The sequence below is a fragment of the Mytilus trossulus genome, chromosome 3, assembly GCF_036588685.1.
Source record: "Mytilus trossulus isolate FHL-02 chromosome 3, PNRI_Mtr1.1.1.hap1, whole genome shotgun sequence".
Taxonomy (NCBI): domain Eukaryota; kingdom Metazoa; phylum Mollusca; class Bivalvia; order Mytilida; family Mytilidae; genus Mytilus; species Mytilus trossulus.
In genome coordinates, this window is record NC_086375.1 from 74,450,374 (window position 1) to 74,471,686 (window position 21,313).

At 32.9% G+C, this 21,313-nt stretch overlaps 1 protein-coding gene and 2 long non-coding RNA genes across 5 annotated transcripts in view; 2 read left to right on the forward strand and 1 right to left on the reverse strand.

Annotated features, from left to right (window-relative positions):
• Window positions 1-21,313, forward strand: part of LOC134709720 (sortilin-related receptor-like) — a 40,585-nt gene that overhangs the window by 8,881 nt on the left and 10,391 nt on the right. For 2 of the 3 annotated variants that reach the window (XM_063569867.1, XM_063569868.1), the window contains exon 4: window positions 16,324-16,506. In XM_063569867.1, coding sequence (XP_063425937.1) covers window positions 16,324-16,506 — 183 coding nt within the window. Of the gene's footprint in view, window positions 1-16,323; window positions 16,513-21,313 lie in introns of all 3 variants that reach the window. The other variant, XM_063569866.1, reaches the window with a different exon arrangement.
• LOC134712397 (uncharacterized) lies at window positions 5,222-14,831 on the forward strand. Its single transcript, XR_010106281.1, has 3 exons — window positions 5,222-5,581; window positions 13,154-13,241; window positions 14,123-14,831. It is a non-coding gene; the product is annotated as an uncharacterized LOC134712397 (long non-coding RNA).
• On the reverse strand, window positions 16,868-18,611 carry LOC134709719 (uncharacterized). The gene is made up of 2 exons (XR_010106024.1): window positions 18,579-18,611; window positions 16,868-17,139 (listed from the first exon to the last, which is right to left on the reverse strand). It is a non-coding gene; the product is annotated as an uncharacterized LOC134709719 (long non-coding RNA).

Sequence of the window (21,313 nt, forward strand, 5' to 3'; positions counted from 1 at the left end):
TCTCGGAGGGGTGTCTTTTTTTCTGTCTTCTTTTTTTAATTATATTTTTAATAACTTACACTTTTTCAACATTATTCTCTTTCTTTCACTATACTTTATTCCTTTTTTTCTTTGTCCTTTGTTCTCTATTCTGTTAATTCACATCCATACCCTCTTAATATGTGTATGTGGACTTACTGTAGTTTATTTTTTAGTTCTGGCAGAGATATTAGATACAATATATATGTCTCTGGTTCTGGTATTATGCGATAAGTCAATTTCTTTTTCATGCAGTGTCATGAAATATAATGGTTATATGCATATCAGCCAAGATTGTGCGAAACATTTTAATAAACAATTCAACACTGTACACGTTATGTGAATTTTATTAAAAATCGATGAAGAACATAAATTTGGCATTATTTTACAATGAATTGTTTAAATATATGGAGAATGTTTTAGGCGAATTTTCTTTAATTACAGATAAATGTATTTTAGGTTCAGGAAATGATTTATTCTTCGGGTACGTCTAAACAACCGCCCAGGACCTCCTGAGTGCACTCAGGACATACAAAGTGCACTCAGGACCCATAACCGTAATCATATCTGCACACATGATGGATGTTTATATTCGTTATACGCTTCTTATTTTAGAGTTAAATGTTGGTAGAAGTTGAAATCGCAGGGGCGGATCCAGCCATTTTAAAAGGAGGGTCCTAACCCAGGCCAATAAAAGGTGGAGGGTTCAACTACATGTCCCCATTCAATTGCATTGATCGGTAAAAAAAAAAGAGGGGTTCTAACTCCCCGGAACCCCCCTTCCCCCTCTGGATCCGCGCCTGAATCGAACTTAGATAGATATGTTAATTCTTATAAAATAATGAGGGCACGTGTCACTGATTACACAACTACTGAGCCATGAATTATCCAATCAACAAAATTGATTGGATTATCTTTATTGTTTTTTAGGAATTGTATTGTTTAGCTCAGTTTTACCTTTAACATGAATTTGCATATAGAAAAAATAAAATATATATCTCATTCGATGTGCTTTTTCAGTTTATTTTTCATGATGACGGGTAAATTAATTTGTTGTGTTATACGTTGTGCAGTCCTCAGGTGCAGTTCACGAATAAAGAAAATTATTTTATAGTTGCGTTTTTTCTGTAACAAGTTCGATTTTTGTTTTTCAGTGTGATTCTTCTCTCTCTCTCTCTCTCTAAATAAAGTTTTTAAACAAACACACTGTTGACTGAATATACAATTTTATTACGTTTGTATGTCTTTATTCTCAACAAACCATTATACAAGAGAAGACAATTATGTACAATATTCAGTTTAACCTTAACGGAAATCTGTGCACGAAGGCTTAGTCGTGGTTTGAACGGATTTCGTGTCAATAAACTGTCTTCGAAATAGTCTTTAATGTTTGTGTCATTTTGGTCTTTTTGGATAGTTGTTTCATTAGCAGTCATGCCACATCTTAATTTTTTATAATTTCTCGCTACTACAAACTAACTTACATATTTTTTAGAAATAATTATACCCAAAATATCATAATTTAAAAAAAACCGAGACGAAAACAACGGCGACAAGTTCATTTTCAGAATTTATTTCCGCATTGAAATTCGTTTCAGGCTTGTGAAACTGGACAAACCGACTTTAATAAGAGAAAAAAAAACTTAATAAAAACGGATTTCTTAAAATATTCGTATAACTCAAAAATAAAATTCCTGGACAAGTTCGATAAAAAATAGAAATAACATCTAACTACATGTACATGTATATGAGTTTGATTGTTTGAAAAGTACGGCCGCTTTTACCGTTAAGAACGGATTCCATATACAAAACTTTAATTAATATAAATTCTTTTAAAGTATGAACATTAATTTCCATTTTCAAACTCGTGCAAAGAATTAATTACTGGTCCAGGACATGTTAATAAAATTAAGAATAAATCTTAAAATTTATGGAACGAAATTTTAATAAAAGACGAAAATCTTAAAACATCGTGATATTCATTCTAAACGTCACAATATTACTTCCCGCATGGTCACACTGTACTAACAACACAATATATAAAACAACAATAAAGATAATCCAATTAATTTTGTTGATTGGATAATTCATGGCTCAGTAGTTCTGTAATCAGTGACACGTGCCCTTATTATTTTCTAAGAATTACAAATGTAACATATCTATCTAAGTTCGATTTCAAATTCTACCAAATTTAACTCTAAAATAAGAAGCGTATAAAGAATATATGCATCCATCCTGTGTGCGATGATTATAAAGGGTCCTGAGTGCACTTTGTATGTCATGAGTGCAATCAGGAGGTCCTTCAAGCGGTGTTTAGACGTACCGTTATTCTTCTGAAGCTTCAATTTTTTTTTATCAATAACTTTTACACAAGGAGACATTTTTGTTTTTTGACAGCATGAACCCCAGTTAATGAGAAAACACAAATTAAGAAAGAAAATCGTTTGTAATTAAATTTTATAGAAGGAAAAGGGGGGGGGGGTAATAAACAAATTCTATTTACGCTCACATACTTCTAAACAGATTTGCATATGTAAGCTCTCTATAGATAATGTTAAATTATTTCAGGAGTTTTGAAAAAAAGAATATATACAATTTAATTTCGACTAAAATAGTGATTTTTTTTTTATAGATTTGGTACCTCAGTTTCGACTCAACATTTCATTTTGAATTGTTAGATGGCAAACTCTTTAGCAGAATATTGTATCTGTTCTTTGTGTAATTATGGTGATATTGGCGATAATATTCATTATAACAAGGCCTTGTACAAATCCTTGATTATAGAATGTTTGGCAATATAAAAAGACGAAAGTAGACAAACCCTAATTATGCAGGGTTTCACAAGTTGATCTCCAAGCGGCCCACATTGTACATATAATAAGATCTATATTTTTCAACGTTTTCAAAATGAAATAACTTGAATTGAAAATTTCCCAACTGTGAAATTTTTTTATTTCTAAACGTCTTTAATTATTATTTCGGAAATCAAATAATTTAGCATATTCATATATTTTCATATTTTTTTCCAAGGAAACCTTTTTTTTTGCAAAGTTTACTTCTATATGTTTTTAACCATCACCAGCGACTTATTCTCTGCCATCACCAATTTGTCCTAATTATTAAAGATCAATTGACCAAATTCAAATGATGGTTGGTATATCGTATTGAATATGACCATCGGTCATCCGTGACGTATCCCAAATAACGACGCATGCCGATAGATAGATCATAGTTTATTAATTAGCGTCTCGCAATTTAAATTTCACCAAGGGGACTTAATTAAACCAGTTACTATACAAATCTTGAAAAAACGATGTACATGTACTTTTTAATATTTTTAAAACAAATTACGAAAACGTTTAGTGTAAAAATCACCGAATATAAATGTTTCTTTCTTGCAGGTTTTGGCATTTATAAATAACATTAACGTTTTGGAATTCTAATGCAAAAGACAGTCGATTCAAATTGAAATAACTTCTTTAAAGATGGTTTGATTTTTTCAGAGACACATGTATTATATATGTCTCAATACATGTATTATATGTCTCTGATTTTATCAAAACAAAAATTACAAAATTATAAAATATGTTAGTTATCGAATGTATACCCTGAACTCTTACTATTATATATTCATGTCCTAAGTTAATTAATGTCACGTGTGCAACCAGGAGATCCTGAACGGTTTTTAAACGTACCATTATTTTATACGCATATATTCAAAGCTGTTCTTAATTATATGCATACTATGTATCAGTGGCGGATCCAGGGGGTGGGGGGTTCTGTGGTTGGAACCACCCCTTTTTTGAACGATCAATGCATTTGAATGGGGACATATGGTTGGAACCACCCCCTTTTGTCCTGGGTTGGGACCCCCCTCCTTTTCAAATGGCTGGCTTCGCCGCAGAGGTATATTTATATATATATGAGTGTACCAGCCCCCCTCCTAAATCTTGGGAAACAAATGGTAGATTATATAGGGAATCACGGAAGCATGACTGGACGTGACCCCTCTAAGGCAGTCAATGAGTCCCCACTTATGAAAATTTCTGGATCAACCATTGCTTAGTTCTAGTTATCTTAGGTCCTAGTGTGAAATAAAGCCAATAGGTCTTTTTAAACACATCTTTATCCATACATGTATATATACGTTTTCTCACGGATTTGTTCATGCAATATTGAAATTATGTTTACTCAATGCGCAATTACTGAAGTTTATATTTGCTACTTTTCTTCTTAATTTCAAATAATTTTTTTTTTTTTTTTTTTTTCTTCGAAAAATTAGTGGTGGTGAAATAGGGAATGGACACAGATACCTTATCACATTTAACCAAAGAAATGTTGTATAATGTCATCAATCTGTATTACACGTAGACAGGATGTTCTCTAGAAAACTATACGTTATACACACCCGAGAATACACGCACTGTCGTAATGGAAAATTACTGTATGGTATAGTTACCTGTAATCAGCTTCATGACAGTTCAAAAAGATTTTCTTCAAATCAAAATGGAATATTCATTTTTTCTGTAAAATTTAAAACTTTAAAAAGTAGACTTTGACAAAATTATGAAATAGCAAGAATTGAACAATTTAAAATCGTATTTTAACAAAGATTTAGATATAATTTTACAACGATCCTTAAAAAATAACCAAACAAACGTTGAATCAAACGATATGAACCAACGCAGTTTTATATTAGAATACTGACACACACCAGTTTGCCATCTCAGTATGCAAGGCAAGGGTGCTTGGTGAGGTGCTGGAACTTGATGTACATGTATCATTAAGTTAATACAGTTCTGTTAGGATTGACTGCCTTTTTACAGAGACGTTTTATTCATACTAGTTGTTATCAGTTAGTATAGACGGTTCCTGGCTTAGAATGATTCTCTGCTCAGCAAATGGTGCGTAATTAGCATTTGAATCAAATTTCTTGTAGAAGTAAAAAAACACAAATTAATGTATTTGACAACTTTATTCAGGAGCACAGTCTATATTATCCGGCGTAAATAACTTCGAGATTTATGCTAATCGATGTTCCAGTATATTTCATATTTATATTTATTCGTGAGGCCTCGTCATCGTTTATATTCACTAAAAGCACAGTCGCCTAAATATTTTATATGGCGAAAAAATTGCGCAAATTGGGGGCAATAATATATTTTTTAGTAGCCATTATTATTTTAAAATCTTAAGAGGTTGCTTGCAAATTTAACTCTAAAATGAGAAGTGTATGACGATCTATAACGAATATATACATCCATCATGTGTGCAGATACGGCGGATATATAGGGTCTGTCATGAGTGCACTTTGTATGCCCTGCATGTGTGCACCCAGGAGGTCCTCCAGAGCGGTGTTTAGACGTACCGGGAAAATCTTATCTGATTCAGGATCAATTCATCGGTTACACTCCCCTGTCACCAGTAATTCTTTTTTGCTGACATTCTGAAAAAGTATTGTGTCCCTGTGTAAGTGTTGACTCTCAACTTGCACATGTGATTTTTTAACACTCCCCGGACTTCTGCAAAAAACAATTATTCAGTTCACTGATTAAGATGGAAGGTAAACGAACAGAAAGTCACAGGACATTCCGACAAAATGTCACAGGACAAAAAGTCAAACACATGTCAAACTCAGGCATAAAGTAACAAAGTTGATAGGACAAAAAGTCACAAACAATTTGTTGACAATTGATTGAATATAAATGAAAAAAGATTTTGAAATATCTTCTTTTTATTACATACATACATATATTCATTTTTAATTTTAGGAAATTGTTCATAATATAAAAAAGATGTGGTATGATTGCCAATGAGACAACTGTCAACAAGAGACCAAAATGACACAGACATTAACAACTAGAGGTCTTTACGGCCTTCAACCATAAGCCAATATAAAAGATATGGTATGATTGCCAATGAGACAACTGTCCACAAGAGACCAAAATGACACAGACATTAACAACCGTAGGTCACCATACAGCCTTCAACAATGAGCAAAGCCCGAGGTAAAGCCCATACAGCATAGTCAGCTGTAAAAGGCAATCATACCATATCTTTTTTTTTATATTTACATGTTAAAAAATGCGTGCAAATGTAATCAAAAGCTGCACTTAAGGGCATATCCAACAGTTTATTTCTGACGGTGAGAATTTTTTCCCTTTAATATATTTTATTCTTCAATTGACAGAGAATCGAATTTTGCCCCAAAAAATATATGTTGTCGATTTCGTTTTTGCATAAAATGCTGCTGAAAATTGAACATTTTGGGAATTTTGGAGTAAAAAACGTTTTTTATTTAAAAAATTTAAATATGATTTTTTAATCAAAATATACATATATAATTGGGCTCAAATTGAAGCAAAATAATTCAAGATGGTTAGAAAAATCTAACTTGACCATTTAAAGAATTAATTTTTACTCAAATAAAGCCAAAAACGTCATGGTTACCCCCAAAAACGGTAAGAAATGAACATTTGAAATGCACATTTTAGATTTTTTTAAATATTTCTAACGGTGTCGATTTGACCAAAGTAAGATATGTTATTCTTTGAAAAAAATGGAACGTCATAACGTTTTGAAAAATATTTGTCACCGTACTCGTTTTTGAGAAAAATCGAGTAATATCATACTGTTTACTCAATCCCTTCCGTAAGCCTCACAAATTGCGCCAAAAATAAGACGTTTCGGAACGTAACGTTATAGTTCCCTCTAATTTTTCATAGGCAGTGCGACGGTGTTGTAGACAAATGTATTTTTACACTGTGACTTTGTTGGATAGTTGTCTCGACAGCAGTCATGTCGCCTCTTCTTCTTTATAATGGACCAGTATATGAACGAGATAATAATTCAGTTAGCTCTTCTATGGTGTTCGTCAAAATTGTGAAACCCGGGTGTGAAACATGCAAACCATTAACCCGAATAATTCAGTCGTTATATTCCGCTGATCTACGATTACTACCTAGCAAGTAGGAGAGATCGATTACGGGGAGGTACTGAATTATTCGGTTTAGCAAACCATGAAATAACAAACTATTAAAATAGTCCCCGGCTATCGTATACGGTATTTCATCCCTCTTCCTCTGAGTTCAGTATTTTTGTGATTTTACTTTTTACAACAAACGAATTACACGTTAGAAGTCCGTTTCTGTGTGTCGGTCTATAGTACAAAGCAGGGTTAATTTTCATATTATATTTACATTTGATGTTTTTCATTTAATATGCCACTTGACGTCCGTCGTCATTATTTATTTTACCGTTACTTTACAAAGAAGTGTTTGTCTTACACTGATTTACATTACACTGTCTATATAATTTCACATATCGAAATCAATAAAGAGCACGTGAAATTTTGCAACCAAACACTTGTCTAAAATCTCACCCACTCCGTATTATATATTCCTGTTGCAGTTTTGGCTTTTTCTCTTTACAGGCTTCTAGCTATAACAAAAATCTGTATGTTGACTCTTAGTGTTTTGAATTATATGTGTCGTTGGTTTGCTGACGTATTAATGTATACCTTTAAAATCGTTATCATTAAAAATGGATTGATTGGGTATAGAAATATTCCGTCTCTGGACTGCTCCTGTCCAACAGTTACGTGTATATATTTGCTAAAATTGCATGGGTGCGGCCGTTTAGCTGCTCGGATGTATAAATTTGCAGCCTCATTTAGTCGAAATAAAAATGTCGTAATATCAGATGCATAGAGGAAGGAGAGTTTCGCGCTATCTATACGCTAAAATGCCATCTAAATAAATGATTGAAGGGATAAAGGAACTTCCAATAAAATCTATAAACAACAACAAAGGTCACATGAATCTTGGAGTTGCGCCTTTTGCAGTTGTAGATGAAAACATACTTTGTTGAACAAAACAGATCAGTTTGACATTAACTTGAGCATAAACAAAACGACCGAAAAATGTTGAATGTTAAAATAAATTGTGGACATTTTTTCGTGTGTTTTTGCTTTTATGACATATTTACTATAATTTATATAAGTATATGAAATTGAAACTGTGACAGTATTTTTTTCACCTAAACGAGCCTGACTGCCGTGGTTTTACGCTTCAATATATGAGTTATTGCATATATACACAATGGAAATTGTTTTCTGTTCTACTGCCCTCTGCATAGTTTGGCTGTATACAATGTAACCACTGATGTAGACTACTAGAGTGGGGCGCTCATATTCGCCGTGGACACAATTTCGCCGTTTTATAATTTCAAGGTGTAAAAACTTCAAAGGATGGTTGAAATGGAAGAAATATGCCGATAAATTATATTTTTAAAACAAATATGGTTATTTTTGAAAATGAGACATAATTTCGGAACTAACCGCAAAGGACCAAAAAACGGACATCGGTTTACAGCCAATTTCCTGAATGAAAAAAAAATTCAAAGAAATATTTCTTAGTTATTTTCTTGACTGATTGCCCAAAATTTCAGTTTTTTACACCTTTCAAATGTCTGCTATTCATCTATAATGAAATTTATTTGATAAATATTGTTTAAAGCTGCAGTTATTTGGTTTAAAATAGATATGCAAAAACGGCGAATATGTGTCCCCCGTTGACAAAAAATCAGGAAATTTCAAACACCCTTTAATCACACTTTTCAGATGATTTTTCTCAAAACAAACACGTTTTCAAGCTAAGAATAATTTGCATTTGAAGTTATCTTCATATAGAAATATCAGTATACTTCAAAAACATAAAGACCTGAACATAAACTGAAGAAAACATGGAAAGATATGTCGAAATTGAGCACCCCACTCTTTATTATTATTGATTATTCAAAAAAGTGAATTCAAAGAGAAAGATGCGGAAAGAAATTCTAAAATTTTCGTTTTGAAATAAGATATAAAATAAAAATAAAAAACCAAAACTGGAACACTGTTTGAGACAATTATCAGTTGAGAACTAATGATTATGCATCACTATATGAAACTGATGAATTGATTGTTGCCGTGCTCCAGTGGCAAATATATCACGCATATCTACGACGAGGCGAGAGTGGATCGATTGATACATTATCAAGATATAAAGAGTGTACTAGCGGTAAAACGTATGCCGTACTAGATAAAGTTGAATGATGATCAAAATCGTGAGTAAAGCTATTAGCTCCCCCCCCCTCCCCATTTTGAATTATGGTATTTTGTCAAAGGCTGTTTTTTTCCCATCATGTTATGGACCTACTGACTGAAAAGGGCGTGTCTAATTAGTAAAGACACCTACACTGGTTTTTTTTGGTTTTTTATTTTTAAATTATATTTGTTTCCTCATACATAAGTAAACACCAACATCGTCGGATATTTTCTACTTGTATGTCAGTGTATACATTACAATGTTTTCCTATTTCAATATTTTTTTATTACTGTGTCATCTTTTGTTTTGCATTGTTTACCGGTTAAAGTTCATATTCATTTAAAGAGCTACTGTATATCTATTAGGACTTCAACGCAAAGCTAGATGCATGATAAATGCTATATTACGCCGTATTTATTTTTTCTCAAGAAACCTTTTTTTTCATCTTTCTCAAGTAAAACCAAACTTTAAGTTTTCTATCCTGAATGACAAAATCTCGGAAAAAGTTGATAAAGAACTAATTACAATTTGTGCTACTTTCTTATGCAATAATAAATCATTATGCATTTGCTCTCGTTGTTTTCTACTGTATTGAAGATAATTTAATAAAACGGAAACTTAAGTGAGTATGGTCTAGTAATGATTAAGATAATTGCAGTTCTTTTATAATAGACCAAATGGACAAAGATATCTTTTAGTTTTGAATTCTAGTTCTGCTAATATTCTGTATGATTTTTTTGCCGATTCCCGCCGTGCCATTTCCAATGAGGAAAGAAACCGCTCTTCCCAAACGGCCATTATGACGTCGTTGAAACACCGTGAAATTACGGGAAACAATAGACGACGTTTACGTTTGTTATTACCTCCCCTGAAACTGTTGGATATGCCCTTAACATGCTTAAACGTAGTGATTTTTGTGCGCAAATGTAATGGTAATGTGCACAAACCTAATGCACTGATTTATTTGTTTTTAATAAATTTTAATTTAAAGTTGCTACATCATGTTCATGTATATATAAAACTTCAAGAAAAATACAAAAAGAGTGTTTTCTTGTTCAAAGAAAAATAATCTCAAAACTAAAATGTGACTTTTTGTCCTGTGACAGTGTGTGACTTTTTGACTGTGACTTTCTGTCCTACATTCAGATTGAATAGGGGAGTTTGGTTAACCCCGCCTCCCTCTATCTGAGACTACTATCTCAGTGATGAGCTTTATGTTTCATGTACAAATGTATTGTGTTTGTCATATATGTTTGTCGGATAAAAGCTCTACAGACATGACAGACCTTTAATATGTTGTATTGTTATATGTATAACCGACAATAAATAAATAGCCCCTAACAAGTAAGAATTAGGTTACTTCTTTTTGTTTTGACATCTTGCATGTTTTTTTTTAGCCCCGTATTAAAATTATGCCCCCACTTTAAAAATAAGGGGGGGGGGGGTATACTGTTTTACCCCTGTCTGTTCATCCATCCTTGCGTCAGTCAGTCCATCCGATGAATATTTTTCGTCACATTTTCCTTAGGGACTACAATAGAAGGATTTCTGAAATTTGGTTTCAGGGTTAACATGGTTAAATAAGTCAGCTATACTGTGTGATGCATTTTCAGATTCATCACTCGACAACTTCCTGTTTTCCCAACACTTGTATGATTTAACACATGATAGCCAAGTGGAAAGTTGAAAACTAACAACCTAATTTATGTACAAAAAAATTGAAAAACAGATATGTTACACATAAACAAACGACAATCACTGAATTATCGGATCCTGACTTGGAACAGGCACAACCATAACAGATTGGCAGGGTATAAGAACTTTGAAAATATTTAGTTTTTGTGGTTTGGTCTATTTTCCGGATACTGTAAGCAATAAGGCCCCTTTATTTAGTGAATGAAATAATTGTAAGATGCACTTAGCTGTCTGTCATATTTTATATGAACTTGACCTCATTTTCATGGTTCATTGGTCAATGAAACACTGCATTGTTTTGTCAGTTTATCATATGTTTAAAGTTACAGGTAGATTATATTTGGTAGATATGAAACAATTGTAAGGTGTGCATGTCTGAATGGCAGATTCATATATATACCATGACCACATTTTATTGTTCTTTGGTCAATGATAAGTTTTCTTGGTTTTGTCATTTTATCAGGCCACGTTTAAAAGAATGTCTGTTTTCCCTCCCCCGGGTCTACCCTTTGTAAACTGACCAGGAAGGCAGGTTCTTTTTAGCTCACCTGACCTGAAAGGTCAAGTGAGCTTTTCTCATCACTTGGCGTCCGTCATCTGTCGTCCTGCGTCCGTCGTCCTGCGTCCGTCGTCCTGCTTCCGTCGTCCGTAAACTTTTACAAAAATCTTCTCCTCTGAAACTACTTGGCCAAATTCTACCAAACTTGGTCACAATCATCCTTGGGGTATCTAGTTTAATAAATGTGTGGCGTGACCCGGCCAACCAACCAAGATGGCCGCCATGGCTAAAAATAGAACATAGGGGTAAAATGCAGTTTTTGGTTTATAACTCAAAAACCAAAGCATTTAGAGCAAATCTGACATGGGGTTAATTTGTTGATGAGGTCAAGATCTATCTGCCCTGAAATTTTCAGACGGATCGGACAACCTGTTGATGGGTTGCTGCCTGTGAAATGGTTATTTTAAGAAAATTTTGCAGTTTTTGGTTATTATCTTGAATATTATTATAGATAGAGATAAACTGTAAAAGCAATAATGTTCAGCAACGTAAGACCTACAAATAAGTCAGCATGACCAAAATTGTCAGTCGACCCCTTAAGGAGTTATTGCACTTTATAGTCAATTTTTAACAACTTTTCATCAACTTTTTAAAAAATATTCTTCACTGAAACTACTTTGCCAAATTTAACCAAACTTGGCCACAATCATCATTGTGGTTTGTAGTTTAAAAAATGTGTCCGATGACCCAGCCTACCAAACAAAATGGCTGACATGGCTAAAATTAGGACATAGTGGTAAAATGCAGGTTTTGCTTTATATCTTTGAAACTAAGACATTTAGGGCAAATCTTTTAAGATTTAAATGTCCATCAGAATAAGATATATCCCCTCACAAATTTTCAGTTGAATTGGACAACCTGTTGTTGGGTTGCTGCCCTAAAATTGGTGATTTTAAGGTAATTTTGCAGTTTTTGGTTATTATCTTGAATACTATTATAGATAGAGATAAACTGTAGACAGCAATAATGTTCAGCAAAGTAAGATCTACAAATAAGTCACATGATCAAAATTGTTAGAGGACCCCTTAAGGAGTTATTGCCCTTTATAGTCAATATTGAACAACTTTTCGTCATTTTTGTAACTTGTATAAAATAATTTCTAAAACTACTTGGCCAAATTTAACCAAACTTGGCCACCATCATAATACTAGAATATCTATTAAAAAAAAGTGTCTAATGACCCCGCCAACCAACGAAGATGGCCGACATCAGTTAACACATTAACAGGTGAGCGACACAGGCTCTTGAGAGCCTCTATTTTATTTTTACTGGATGTGATTGTCATAGCATGGTCACATGAATGGTTTGACTTGTCCAGTCCAGGCCACTTATCAGTTGTTTGTGCTCAATTTGAGTGTATTTATTTAGATTATCAATCCTTCTGCTTTCAAGCACTTTCCAAAAATGGAAACAAATTATTTTCAGGAAAAAAATAAATTCGATTTTTTTGTGGAAAATAATTTTTTGACCCAGGCGCTTATTTTTGACCCATGTGGGGGGAGGGGAAACAAACATATTTTTAATTTTGGCCTTAGATTTTTTAAGCATAGGTCTACTTGTTGTATGGAATGACTACAAGGTATCATATAAAAAAAGATGTCTGCCTGCCAAGGTTAATTTTACTGTGACCTCATATTCATAGAATAATGATAATATTCATGATATTGAACGGCAAGAATGATGAGTAAGTTGATGTTATATACAAATAAGACAAAATTTTCAGTTGCCTACTAATTATGTAATACATGTAGTAGTTATTTTTGTCATTAAATGATGTTTACCCTTTTATGTGTAGGGCAAGAACATGAAAGCTAAAGGGGAAACTATAAGCAGAAGAAATTATCAACAAAATAAGATTTACAGAGGTCAACAAAGCCTAAATGGTAAGTCCACTGTTATAAAAGTTTTTGTCCTTGAATAATGATTAAATATTTATTAAAATAAGATGTGGTATGATGAATGAGAAAACTATCCATCAGAGTTCAATTTAGTGGATGTAAGCATTGTAATTACTTATTAGAGGCCATTGATGACCTGTAAGTAATGAGAAAACCCATACCCTATACATGTTATAGTAATCTATAAAAGTCAACACTAACCAAATTTGAAACAGACTAACAGAGCATCAATTCAAACGTCAAATATACCAGACTAATTTATAAAAACAAAAAATTATGAAAAATAAAAATGAAGGATATGAACCAACAGCAACCACTGGACTATGTACAAGCTCCTGATATTTGACAGGTATAATATGGCTGGGTTGATATAAAAATAAGAAACATTTAGCAGTCTGATTTCCAATGAGACATTTCTCCAATAGAGATCAAATGACATTTAAGGAGGCTCTAGGGTATAACAATTTCAGAAAAATGTTTAATATTTTTTTTTCATAACTCATTTTATTTATAACTTTATCATATGGTACACCAAATCATTCAAAACAATCAATTGGGTTTGGCCCCAGATGACTTTTAAAATGCATATATCATTGAAAAAGCTCCAAATTATCTCCCTTTGGTGCAAAAATGCCATTTTTTGGCATTAGAAATGTAATATCTTATTTAACTCATCGGTGGCCTATATTTTTCATTATAATTTTAAATAAGCTGTACTTTAACTAAACTATTATAAAATTTAAGCGATTTCTGTAATTTAGTACTTGAATATTTAAATGAAAGTTTATCATATTAATCATAAACATGATAAAATAGCCATTTTATTGATCTCTTCACTGATAATTTTTGAGTTTGTGTATTTGTAGGTCAGACATCTCAATTTTCATGGTCATCATTCACAGATCAATACTGAACGGAAAACTTAAAGCTGATATTTTTCTCCATGGTGCGACTTTTTTATGAATTTGAAATGGAACATGTTTTTTCCTACATTATTTGAAAGAGGAAATTTCAACATGATGACTATAAACAAAAAGGAGTCATATCATCACGATCATTGATGCACAAGAACTTGATCATATAAATACAACAATGTAATTATCAATTGAAAGATGGAACGAATGAACAAGATATTAGAATGTTGTTGTCCAAATAAACTTGCTTTGTCTTCTCATTTGAATCTCTCCATTCAATAAAGATGTACAGAGGAAGATCTTTGAAGAACAGATTGAAAAATATTTTGTCTAAGAATTGCAGGAATATTCTAGTGAATGAAATTATTAATTGACTTCACTCTTATATAGTGGACTGAATAATTGTACATAGCAAGCTGTGAATAAAGAAAGCAAAAACTTTAACAAAAAGTGTTTATATTATAAATTTGCAAATATAAGCATACTATTATGTACACCACAAAGGTATATATAATTCAAATTGTTTGCCTATACAAGTATTGCAATGAACCTATAACAAAGAAAATCTTACCTCATGAAAAGAGTGAACTATTCAGTCAGAATATGAAATATTTTTTCAGTTCTATTTTTCATAATAGAATAAACAAGACAAAGATTTCAAAACAATATTATTTCATTTATTTAGAAATTTCATCATTTTGTTTCAGTGAAAGAACTTTATTCTTTGACTGTAAAATATTATTATTATACATTGCAAAATAAGAATAATCTTTATTGTCATATAAACAAATAAAAAACATGTTTGTGACAAAATTTAAAAAAATTATATATATATAAAAAATATAAAAAAAAACTTGTATACATTTAAAACATTTTACTACCAAACAGCATTCATTGTAACATACACATAACTTTATATTTATATATATATATATTTATTATTTTAATCCCATAGGATTTTATTTTGTCCCATGGGATATTAAAAATCCCATGGGATAATAAAAATCCCATGGGATTTTTTTTGTCCCATGGGACAACAAATATCCCATGGGACTACAATAATCCCATGGGACCAAAAAAAATCCCATGGGATTTAACCAAAATCCCATGGGATAACGGTAAATCCCATGGGATTTTGCCCTGTCCCATGGGATATTGAAAATCCCATGTTTTTATAATTCAAATTGCAAAATAAATATGAAAGTAACAGTATAAAACCAATGAAATTATTGAATCCCATGTAATTCCGCACATTTTGGTTATATACATGATATTGTAGCTCTTGTTTGAGGCGGCGGCGGATTTGCAAATGAGTGTTTTGCAAATTAAAAGTGTCCAGTGTTCATAGCTCTTCATCTTTTATATAAGCTTTGGATTTCAAATATTTTGGCCACGAGCATCACTGAAGAGACATGTATTGTCGAAATGCGCATCTGGTGCAACAAAATTAGTACCGTTGATTTTATTACTACCACTGGGTCGATGCCTCTGCTGGTGGACTATTAGTCCCCGAGGGTATCACCAGCCCAGTAGCCAGTACTTCGGTACTGGCATGAAAATACGGATGTTTTTGTGTTATTAAAATTTCCTGTTACAAAATATTATAAATTATTATAAATTAAGGAATGTATCTCCCTCATGCAAAGCTCTGATTCCTTTCACGAATTTGGCTATACCTTTTGGACCTTTTGGATTATAGCTCTTCATCTTTTATATAAGCTTTGGATTTCAAATATTTTGGCCACGAGCATCACTGAAGAGACATGTATTGTCGAAATGCGCATCTGGTGCAACAAAATTAGTACCGTTGATTTTATTAATGATGATAGTACTCGATTTATGTGCATTGTATTGTCAAAAACATCCCATATTTATTTAGCAGAAGCATTCTACTTTCCGATAATTTACTTAATGTTAACACTTTTGTAAAACTACTATATTTTGGGGCCAAAAAGGGGTCTTACATGACCTACTCATTTGATGCAAAAAATGAATGAACAGATTTAGTTTCTTATAATTACTCTTAAATGTATCATCGGATAATTTTAAAAAAAAGTATGCCATAAATCATATCAATATCGAATCAATATATAGGATTCGTTATATTTTTCAAATAAGAAAGTTACATCTTTTAATTTATAAGCGATTTTTAGGTACCAGACGCAAAACAGTTGCTACAACTCCAACAACAACAACAACAACAACAACATCTGCTCCGAAACTTTGTGCCAAAGGAGATTTTATGTGTGCTGATGGTGAGAGATGTTGTCCTAACACATGGAGATGTGACGATATCATCGACTGTAATGACGGGTCAGATGAACATCATTGCCGAGGTGAGTGTATGTACTGACATTATTACTAAATAAGACTTGTTTTGAGAAATATATTTTCATGACAATTAGAATGTGAAAGCATTGTAGGAATTATGAATTTCGTAATATTACTACGTGTTTGTATCAAATATTGTAAACTTTTCGAATACTCCTTTCTTTAATCCGATCCTACAAAAGATTGAACATTGTCTATAATGTTATGCTGTTTCTGCTTGTCAGGTATTACAATAACTATCAATTAAATTTAGATTATTAGAATTTACTTTTTCTCCCGTCACCGTAAAAGAAGCAAGAAAAGACAATCCTGCTAATATTTGAAGAATAAATATTATGACACCAGAAATCCCATACACCAATGATATGAAAGTCGTATACTTTAATCTAGCATTTAGTCTATGTACATAGTTTTAATATAAAACTCACATTTGCGTATGAATACTTAAAATGGTGTAAAATTTGACAAATTTTGAGTCATTGTGAAGAGGATTTACATGCATGTTTTTTTTTAAAAACCAAAACGTTTTCATAATGGTTAGTCAAATAACAACCCGAAACTAACATCACTCCCGTCACTTCCATCACTATCATCACCATCATCCACAGTAGGCTTTTCTTTGTCTTCTCCAGACACTTCTGAAATAAAAATGAAATCATTTATGTTATCTCTCTTTGTCAATTTCAAATTTCAATCTCACTTCACTTAGAAATATAATTCTTTAATAAATATATCGTGCATTTAACTTATTATAATACCCGCAATACATGTTTTTTTTAATACTATCATTTACCCTCACCCTTTTTTGTTGTTGACAAGTACAATTTAAAAGACGATGTTTTTCTCACTAATTAAGCACTATAATATTGAAAACAATGTAATTGTCCTTCGTATTTCCGCTGACAAACACACCATCACTTCTGCATACATACTAGGTACCGGTAACAACTACACACAAAAAAGTAGCAAAAAGAAATACTCAATAAAGGCAACAGTTTACCGGTGTTCAAAAGTCATAAATTCTTAGACTTTTCTGGACAGTTACCTGATTTGATACGGAAATGGTGTTTTATTCATTCTTGCCTTTATATTTGCAAAAATAAGTCTTTTGTTTTATGTGTAGCATCGGGATACTTTGTACTGTCTTCGTGTCATTACCTCGTATACGTTGTTTAACTTATTTGAACGCATTTATGTGAATACTTTTTGTTTTATTGAACACATAATTATGATTAGAAAGAGCATTAATACAAATTTAAAATTCTTTTCACAGACCATGAATTGGACATCTTTCTCTATTTCGTATCAATACTTAAAAGTTATAGAGAATTGACCACCTTTGACAAAAAAATAACGCCATATTGATCAATACATCTGGAAGGTCAATCAGTGTACCCAGAGTAAACATATAATAAATTATGCTTTTGGGAAACAAAAGTTTATATTACAAAGCAGTTAGTAATATTGATTTGAGTTTCGTGGGCAGTTTTATTCTATATGAGATAAAAATATGTTCTCTTGAACTGAATTTTAATGTGCGTATTGTGATGCGTTTACTTTTCTTCATTGGTTAGAGGTATAGGGGGAGGGTTGAGATCTCACAAACATGTTTAACCCCGCCGCATTTTTGCGCCTGTCCCAAGTCAGGAGCCTCTGGCCTTTGTTAGTCTTGTATTATTTTAATTTTAGTTTCTTGTGTACAATTTGGAAATTAGTATGGCGTTCATTATCACTGAACTAGTATATATTTGTTTAGGGGCCAGCTGAAGGACGCCTCCGGGTGCGGGAATTTCTCGCTACATTGAAGACCTGTTGGTGACCTTCTGCTGTTGTTTTTTTATTTGGTCGGGTTGTTGTCTCTTTGACACATTCCCCATTTCCATTCTCAATTTTATGTGTAACTGATTAGGAACTTTCTGTTCTATATATCTATGTACGTAACAATATACAACGACCGAAGACCGTTTCCTCTATATATGTATAATTTGTCTTGCTTTTCATGTAATGCCTCCTTATTCCCAGTTAGTATATTCTTTTGTAATTATTTGATATTAAGAACCAGATAAATAAACTATACCTTTTACTTGAGGTGTACCTGTCTGAATACAAGTTGATTCTGATCCGCCACATGCATACCTTTTACTTGAGGTGCAGCTGTCTGAATACAAGTTAAGTTGATTCTGATCCACCACATACATACCTTTTACTTGAGGTGAAGCTGTCTGAATGTTAGCTGATTCTGATCCGCCACATGCATACCTTTTACTTGAGGTGTAGCTGTCTGAATGTTAGCTGATTCTGATCCGCCACATACATACCTTTTACTTGAGGTGTAGCTGTCTGATTACAGTCAAGTTGATTCTGATCCGCCACATTCATACCTTTTACTTGAGGTGTACCTGTCTGAATATAGTCAAGTTGATTCTGATCCGCCACATTCATACCTTTTACTTGAGCTGTAGCTGTCTGAATGTTAACTGATTCTGATCCGCCACATACATACCTTTTACTTGAGGTGTACCTGTCTGAATATAGTCAAGTTGATTCTGATCCGCCACATTCATACCTTTTACTTGAGGTGTAGCTGTCTGAATGCTAGCTGATTCTGATCCGCCACATACATACCTTTTACTTGAGGTGTACCTGTCTGAATACAGTCAAGTTGATTCTGATCCGCCACATACATACCTTTTACTTGAGGTGTACCTGTCTGATTACAGTCAAGTTGATTCTGATCCGCCACATTCATACCTTTTACTTTAGGTGTAGCTGTCTGAATGTTAGCTGATTCTGATCCGCCACATACATACCTTTTACTTGAGGTGTACCTGTCTGAATACAAGTTGATTCTGATCCGCCAAATACATACCTTTTACCTGAGGTGTAGCTGTCTGAAAACAAGTTGATTCTGAACCGCCTCATACATACCTTTTACCTGAGGCGAACCTGTCTGAATACGAGTTGATTCTGATCCGCCTCATACATACCTTTTACCTGAGGTGAACCTGTCTGAATACGAGTTGATTCTGATCCGCCTCATACATACCTTTTACCTGAGGTGAACCTGTCTGAATACGAGTTGATTCTGATCCACCATATACAGATTCCAGAAGGCATTGACCTGTAATTATAAGAAGAAATGAATGCTGTGATTTTTAAAATTTATTCGAAATGAAAGCGAACGCGCACGATTCTTGCTAAAATGTTATGATCACTTCCTTTTATTTTGTATAACTTTTAAAATCCAGAAGCATTCAATTCAATATTTTGAAGAAGACGTTATTTATTTGTATAACTTGTGTCAATTTGAACAATCAATATGTTTGAAGTATAATACAATTCTCATATTAACAGATTTCTAAAACAACATATACGCTATATAGATATAAGAAGATGTGGTATGAATGCCAATGAAACAACTTTCTATCCAAGTCACTTTTGTAAAAGTAAACCATTATAGGTCAAAGTTCCGTCTTCAACACGGAGGCTTATTGGCTACAGCAAGCTATTAAGGGCACACACAATGACTAATTTAAAACCATTCCAACAGGAAACCCACGGTCTAATCTTCATTATTAGATTTAAATCTATATTGTCAAAATGACTCACGATGTATGAGAGTGCTCTCACCTAATAAAAGCCAGTTAAAGACAATAACAACTAATAACATTATGTTGAATATGGTCCTTTGTATTCTGTCTCTTGAATATTGAAATTACACTTTTTTGTCCGCTTTCACATTTTGACTTCGTTAGTTAAATAACATTTCATTGAGATTGGTTTTACCAATTAAAAATCGTATCTCAAACTCTGAACTCCGAGGAAAATTCCAAAGAAAAGTATCTACTCAAATTTCAAAAGCCCAAACACATCAAACGATAGTTAACTCTTCAAATTTGTACTTGTTTGGCTTTAACATATTTGATATGAGCGTCACTGGTGAGTCTTATGTAGACGAAACGCGCGTCTGGCGTACTAAATTATAATCCTGGTAACTTGGAAAACTATGTAAACCACTGGGTCGATGCCACTGCAGGTGGACGTTTCATCCCCGAGGGTATCACCAACCCAGTAGTCAACACTTCGATGTTGACATGAATATCAATAATGTGGTCATTTTTATAAATTTCCTGTTTACAAAACTTTGAATATTCGAAAAACTAAGTTTTTTTTTTTTTTTTTTTTATCCCAGACATAGATTACCTTTGCCGTATCTGGCACAACTTTTTGGAATTTTGGATCCTCAATGCTTTTCAACTTTGTACTTGTTTGGCTTTAAAATATTTTGATTTGAGCGTCACTGATGATTCTTATGCAGACGAAACGCGTGTCTGGCGTACTAAATTATAATCCTGGTACCTCTGATAATTATTTAAACCATTGAGTCGATGCCACTGCTGGTGGACGTTTCGTCCCCGAGGGTATCACCAGCCCAGTAGTCAACACTTCAATGTAGACATGAATATCAATAATGTAGTAATTTTTCATAAATTTCCTGTTTGCAAAACTTTGAATATTTGAAAAACTAAGGATTTTCTTATCCCAGGCATTGATTACCTTAGCCGTATTTGGCACAACATTTTGGAATTTTTTTATCCTCAATGCTCTTCCACTTTGTATTTGTTTGGCTTCAAAATATTTTGATATGAGCGTTACTGATGAGTCTTATGTAGACGAAACGCGCGTCTGGCGTACTAAATTATAATCCTGGTAACTTTGATAATTATATAACAACTATCATATTCCTGACTTGAAACAGGCATTTTCTTATGTTGAAAATGGTGGATTGAGTGGATTGAACATGGTGTTATA